General features: G+C 41.6%; 1 protein-coding gene across 1 annotated transcript; it reads left to right on the forward strand.

The window, feature by feature from the left end:
- Positions 1–217: 217 nt before the first annotated feature.
- stub1 (STIP1 homology and U-Box containing protein 1) lies at positions 218–6126 on the forward strand. Its single transcript, XM_085760899.1, has 8 exons — positions 218–342; positions 1177–1406; positions 1593–1791; positions 2039–2204; positions 2316–2391; positions 2540–2596; positions 3483–3599; positions 4187–6126. Exons 2-8 carry the CDS (start codon positions 1293–1295, stop codon positions 4310–4312), a joined length of 855 nt encoding a protein of 284 aa, XP_085617025.1. The 5' UTR covers positions 218–342; positions 1177–1292; the 3' UTR covers positions 4313–6126.
- Positions 6127–7101: the final 975 nt, after the last annotated feature.

Here is a 7101-nt window from a genome sequence, read left to right on the forward strand (position 1 = left end):
GTATTGACGGATATCATACTATTTTGTTGACACTGGGGAATCGAAAAAAATACTAATAATTTTCCATTGTTATAATACCACCGACATTCACTGTATGTTCACTTGGTTTATATTTTCTGGGACAGCTCGTGTTTTTTAGGGACTTGATTGTCATTGATTGATGGAGGAACGAATGAAAAAAAAAGGGTCCTTTCGGCTTCCGTCAACGTCGCGTAAGCCCTTGACGTCAGAATAACAACAACCTGACATGACAACTCGTATAGGGGAAAAAATAATCGGTTAAGATTTAATATCAAAATACAGACAATCTGTTCCACCTATATGTGACGCTTCCTCTATAAGGTAAGGGCTTGCACGCACGGATGCCAGGTAACAATCGCCAACTTGTGCGGTAATAACTAAAAACAGAAGGTAATGTAGCACACGAGCTAATCTTAGCATTAGCCACTTTGTGTTTTCTGAGGTTGCCTGGCGGCGTTAGATGTAAATGTTGAGACAAATTATATTTAAAAAACACTTTTCCAGGTGCGTAACAGCTGTAGCCAAAACTTTCCCAACATCTCCTTGTTGTATTATTTGTATTTCGTGGCCCCAATGTGAGCAGAGTTACCCCTTTTATTCACAAACTGCCCGGCGACAACATAGCTTACTGTGCTAGCTGAGCTAACAGGCTAAGCGTCTGAGCACCGATCTCTTATTTGCTGTTAACTAAAGTTAGCGACGTTGTCACGGTGTGTAAGGGCTCGTTGCTACGGCTGATGTTACCGACCTACACATTTATGACATTTCATCGTTTCCTGTATCCACCCTTTCACGACAGATGTGCAATACCAGCGGTGTAGCGTCACAGTTACAAGCCACTAACGGAAGGACAGTGAGTGTGTGATGTGTACTAATTGCTGGGTTTGCTAACGGTGCAGCTCATTTAGTTATCACTGAGCTCCGTCACGTGAATAGTTAACTCGCCGGCGGTGTATCCACCTCACTGTCTTTTGCAGCTGCACAGTCGGCGAATAAAACGGATGCCCTTTTGGGTTTTTCTTTTTTTCTTTTTTTGCATCGAGCTCTGCACCTAACTCGCCCAAGACACGCATTGCAGGTGTATTGCAGCGAATGCATGCCTGTGGTGGACTGTTGTTGACCTAACTTTACATGCACTTTGTGTGTCTGCTCCAGTGTGAGAGATCCAGGAGGGGCAGGGCATTCTTGGACCTGTCAGTTATCCAGCCGAAGAGACGGGGAACAGGATAGGGAAGCAGGGCGAGGCGGGCCCCGCGGAGCCGGCGGAGAAAATGGCCGGCAGCCCGGAGAAGAGTTCCACCGCGCAGGAGCTGAAAGAGCAGGGGAACCGGCTGTTCCTCTGCCGCAAGTACCAGGAGGCTGCTACATGCTACAGCAAAGCAATTGTGAGGAGCTGTCACTGTTATATCCATAGTACCAACAGGGAGAAGACACCTTCTTCTCCAAAGCATCTGATATGTATTTATTTGAAAAAATAGAATGGGTTAATTTCCTTCTGAATGTGCTTATGAATATACAGAGCGATGGTGTTTAATGTGCATCTGTATGGTGTGTTATGTCCTGTCTCCCAGAACCGTAATCCATCTGTGGCAGTGTACTACACTAACAGGGCTCTCTGCCACGTGAAGCTGCAGCAGCATGACAAGGCTCTGGCCGACTGTAAGCATGCACTGGAGCTGGACAGCCAGTCGGTCAAGGCTCACTTCTTCTTGGGCCAGTGTCACCTGGAGCTGGAGAACTACGACGAGGCCATTGGCAACCTGCAGAAAGGTCAGGACAACCGTAAAAGTCCATTTGTTTGCTTCTTTATAACACATTGTTACAGTTCCAATCTGTGGCGTTTTCAAGTCAAAGCTGACTGTAGTGATATTTTATAGAATGCCTTGTCATGGTTTTATCATTACAATAGTGGTATAGAAAGTTTAATATACCTACATCTCTAATATGTTAAAGAAGAAACAATTTTAAAGAAACATTTAAACCATTGTTACTGTATTGATGTTTTTTTTCTTAACAGCATATAACCTGGCTAAGGAACAGAGGCTGAATTTCGGAGATGACATCCCCAGCGCCCTGCGCATTGCCAAGAAGAAACGCTGGAACAGCATCGAGGAGAAGCGCATCAACCAGGAGAATGAGCTGCATGCTTATTTGACCAAACTCATTCTAGCTGAGAAGGAAAGGTGAGGTTGAGAAATATGACCATTATTGCTAAACTCCTGTCATGTGGGTTTCATTATGGTTGTGGTCTGGGTGGAGCTGTCGTTTTCTAAAGACGTTGTGCTTTCCTGCAGAGAACTAGAAGAATACAAAGAAAAACAGGATGACAATCAAAATGGAAGTGATACTGCCAAGATTGCATCGAAACACGTAGGTTCATGCATATGTTTTGGACCCATACAGTATGACTGAGATGCATTTAATGAACAAATATTAATTATATGTTTTAATGTTTTCCTTGAATATCCATATAAAAGGTTGGATTACATGTAACAGATTGTAAATGTGACCTACTTAGGACAAGTATCTGATGGACATGGATGAGCTCTTCTCGCAAGTGGATGAGAAAAGAAAAGTAAGCACGGACATTTTATCCATTCACTCAGTTTACCAGACCCATTTATTGCTTTTATCAGCAGACGAGAAGGTATCCCATCATGCTTTGGACAAAAAGCAGGTAGACATCCCGGATAGGTCATCACCAGTGCATCACACGGCTACTGAACAAACAGGCACAGACTGATTACATTCGCCCACATGAATGCATCCTTTCTCACAGCGCACACCTACTTCACACCATCTTTGATCGTTGACATAGCAACAACCGAAATGGACACACGCACACACACACTTGCACATATATTTCCGACACATCTTAAATGTATTTCCCCCGGTGTGAAGACAATCCCTACTCAAACTGACTGGATCTGTCATAAAAATGCACATAATAAAGTATATAGACCGACAGTTGGGTGGTATTTCCAGCCTTATGGGAACCGTCTGTGTTTGTTTGTGGAGGATTGTAATGATTAAATATCCCTGCTATAGATAGTTGTTGACTCAACTGATGTAGTTGTCATGTAATTGTCAGGAGAAATGACAGTGCAGGGTGTTTCTCCTCTGTGTGTGTCAGGAGGTGGAGGAGGTTCAGTGTTGAGCTGGCAAACCCCGACGAAAGGAATGCTGACATTGTTTTGATATAGCGCCTCTAGTTTAACAGTTTTGTGATATTTTTAGTATCGGCTTGGTGCTTTTGTGCAACAATAATCTAAACTGAGGCTGGGTGAGGTTTGTTCAGGAGAGAAAAACAATGTGGGTATACGACTGCGAGGGAGAAGTTTGTCGTTAAACTGTAAGAAATCCAGTGAGAGCAGAGAAAGAAAACACTTAGGCTACATCGTAGTGGTAATTATATTAAAGTATATATCACTCTTGGTGTGTTCTCTCTCCTGCCTCTTCAGAAGCGGGAGATCCCAGATTACCTCTGTGGGAAGATCAGTTTTGAGCTGATGAGGGAGCCCTGCATCACACCCAGTGGAATCACTTACGATCGCAAGGACATTGAAGAGCACCTACAGGTACACTGTCCTCATCTCAGAGCTTAATAACTCTGCCTGGGACTGCAGATGTTAATCAATAAGCTCTTAATTCTCAGTTTGTTGCATAAATACATGATGCTCAAGAAATTATGACTCTTGACAACCAATAAAGTAAACATTAGTTAAATATACCTATACCTTAAGTCTAGTGGAGCTGCCTCTTGTGGTACTTTTATAAAAAACACTAAACACGATCAAAGCATTAATTAATTATTAAAGTGATCCTTTTTAATTATAGTTTTAGTTAAATTTTTTATTAAGAATAATCATTATTCAACGCTTCATATATATATATCCATTCATGCTGAAATACTTTACTTTGAATAACATCTGTCTGGGTTTGTTTAAAAACTATTATTTCCAATGTATGTATTGGTGGAGAAGTAATGTATGACTACATTACACTGTACCTAAATACAGTTATTTAGTTATTGTACAGATTGGAATAATTGACAGCCCAATAAAAATATTACTTTATTATGTAGTCGTCTCCAGATTTCCACATATTATATGTATATAAAATTCAGCCACCGATGCTAACACTAGCATTTAACCTCTCTCTATAGCGGGTGGGTCACTTTGACCCCGTCACCAGGAGTCCCCTGACCCAGGATCAGCTGATCCCCAACCTGGCCATGAAGGAAGTCATCGATGCCTTTATCCAGGAGAACGGCTGGGTGGAGGACTACTGAGTGGACGCCCACCTCCCATGTCTCCACCATACCCCCCTGAAACTCAACACAAAGCCTGGATAACACAAGACTTTAGAGAACAGATCACCCCTTGCCTGGATTTTATGTACTCAACACAAGCGGGAAAAGCCACACTATGGACGACCAAATGGGAGCCATGTATCCCGGTCTGCCTCGCCTCCCCACATTTTATCTTTGCTGTAAAACTTCCCGCTCCAGCTCGTCGAGGCTCAGTGTTCATGGCCTGCTGCTCCCTTTAAACCTCCTTTTCATTCAGCTTTTTTCTGTACTTCCTCTGATTACTCTCTGTCCTCTTCCTCTCCGTCATGCTGTCTCCTAGTCTTTCAAGTCTGACTCCTTTCTCTACGCAAAATAAGGGGCCGTGTTCTCAGGTCTCTTCTCACCCTCCCTCCTCTTTCTCTCTTCCTGTCTCTCTTTCTCTGAGTGCCACAATCCTTGGGAAGCATCAGCATTGCACTCCAGTGTTTCACAGATACCACCAATAAAGAAAATTACATTTTGGTGGTAGAATCCATTAAGACATTGGCCTTTTATTTGGCGTTTACTCCAGTGTTTCATAGTCATTTTTTGTCTTTCAAGAGTGGAGCATTTGCCGACTTCTTGATGTACATTTGCTGAAGTGGTAACTCAAATGCCAAAACCCTGCTCTCTACAAGGGTCAGTAGTTTGTATGGAAGTTTTACACAATTATGATTGAAGTAGAGTCAATGGTAAGTTTGTCACTGAACATTTTAACCTGAGTCAATGGGCATAAAAATGGCTCCAAACATGCCCAACCATCTCACCATACTGTAAGACTGAGTAGATTGTGTTTTGTTCTCCTTTGCATATCAATCACATCCCATTCAGGCAATTGAACTGAGTTGAATGTATGCAAAATATACTCTTTAGGTTTGACCTACAGTAATTCAAAATGGTTTTTTTTTATCAGGACAATATAAGGCTTTCATGAAAATCCTGGAACTGGATTAAGGAAATGAATTGAAATGACTGCTGCATACAAAAAAAAAATGTTTTCACATTGCTGGATATTAATCGAAAATGTTGAAATGAATTTTGATGGATGACATCAGCTGTTCAGGTTGATGCCAAAAAAAATCTTCTTTTAAGAATGATCTGTACCGTCTGTGTCGTTCATAGAAAAAAAAAAAAGTGCTGGGACATTTGTGTTTGGCTCGTGCTGTTGGTCTGCAAATGACAGTGGACGTGAATTTTTTTCTCTCTCCTTTGCGAAAAACACGAGGATGGCTGTCACCTTCCTCACCTCCTTTGCTGTTAATTTTACGCACCTTCTCCTCCCAGTTCATGGTTAATGAAGAAAATGGTTGCGACAGCTTATGTAAACCGGTCGTCCACGTGAAACTAACTCTTTTTAAGTTTTGGAATTTCCTGTTTTGAGGTTCACTAGCATCACTGTACCAACCTCCCCTGATAGAAATGCTGGAAGAGTTCGACCATCTTATCTCATCCATACCTCAGTCCAAATTTTCTGCATGCTGGTTCGCTGGCATTCTCTGTACAACACATTCTCAGCTCCGTGCTCTTAGTTTACAGGTTTTTTTCTGCTGAATGTGTGTCTATGGTGAAGTAGGTGGTGTGTGTGTGTGTGTTGGAGTGCAGGCGGTGTAAATAATTTGCTGGTGTATCTCAGATTTTATTTCTTGACAAAATAGGTTTCTTTTTTTTTTCTTGAGAAATCCTAGAGCTTGAGAAACTGTATTAAATGTAGATATGTTGATAACATAAATGCTTGGTTCGGTTTTCATTTGTCCCAATTAAACCATGAACTTTGAGTGTGTTGTGGTGTGTCTGACATTAGATCATTAAAGAGATACCAAGTATGATGGCAATTCTGCTGCTCATTGGAAATCTATTGACAGGAATCAGATGGTTGCACTACTTAACAAAATAAAAGCTTTGCAGGACAATTCATGGCATGAGCCAATCACTCAAACTGAATATAACATCTCACTCAACTGTTTAAGTCAGCTGTATTTCTTCTTGTCATATTAAATAATTTTCCCTATGTCCGTTTATCATGGATATTTTAATGCCATTATAGCCAAAATGTATGTGACCAAGTAGTATTAGAAAAAAAAGATTATTTTGTCAGTCCACATTTTCACGCATTAATGTGAAAAATCTGTTGAATCCGCAAATGTTTTAATTAATAGCCCTAATGTGGAATTGCACAGTCTAAAACATGAAATGTTGAATCCTCCAAATGTTTCTATAAGCCATGTCTTATCATTCCAGATGATTCTCTTGACTTGTCTGGTCTTGCTGCTAGAAATGTAAGATGTGAGGTTTGGATTAACACATGCATTTTTTTCCCTTTGAATTGAAAGAATGTAAAGCCTAACATTCAAGTGAAATAATATGTTGTGATCTATGGAAAGGTTCAGCAGGAAGTGTAGATCCTGCGACTCCAGACACTGCTTCTTCAAAACTGTCCCCAGGCCTGTGCAGAGTCCCCAGGGACGTTACTGCTGGTGGGAGTGTTGCTGCTGCTGAGTGTTAACCAAGCTGTAACCTGCAGAAATCAACATCTCCATTTCTACTGGGCTCAGTGGGCTGGGGGGATGTCTCCATTAACAACGTCTGAAATTGTTGCACACTGATCAGATACTTAATATAAACGTCTCACAACTGACACAGTCACACATACTGTAGGTGACACAGTGTGTGTCTGCATCAGTCACATGCACAGCACAGCGTCACTCAGCCCTCACACACCAAGCCTATTGTGAGAGCCTCCAGTGAAGAGC

This window comes from Trachurus japonicus, chromosome 19, assembly GCF_045865225.1.
Source record: "Trachurus japonicus isolate A0001 chromosome 19, Traja_1.0".
Lineage (NCBI taxonomy): Eukaryota > Metazoa > Chordata > Actinopteri > Carangiformes > Carangidae > Trachurus > Trachurus japonicus.

Excerpts from the sequence above, each read along its gene's own strand:
- stub1 (XM_085760899.1), top strand. The coding sequence starts at position 1,293 with ATGGCCGGCAGCCCGGAGAAGAGTTCCACCGCGCAGGAGCTGAAAGAG. Across the intron at positions 1,407-1,592 it reads CATGCTACAGCAAAGCAATT|AACCGTAATCCATCTGTGGC; the intron begins GTGAGGAGCTGT and ends CCTGTCTCCCAG. Across the intron at positions 3,600-4,186 it reads ACATTGAAGAGCACCTACAG|CGGGTGGGTCACTTTGACCC; the intron begins GTACACTGTCCT and ends CTCTCTCTATAG.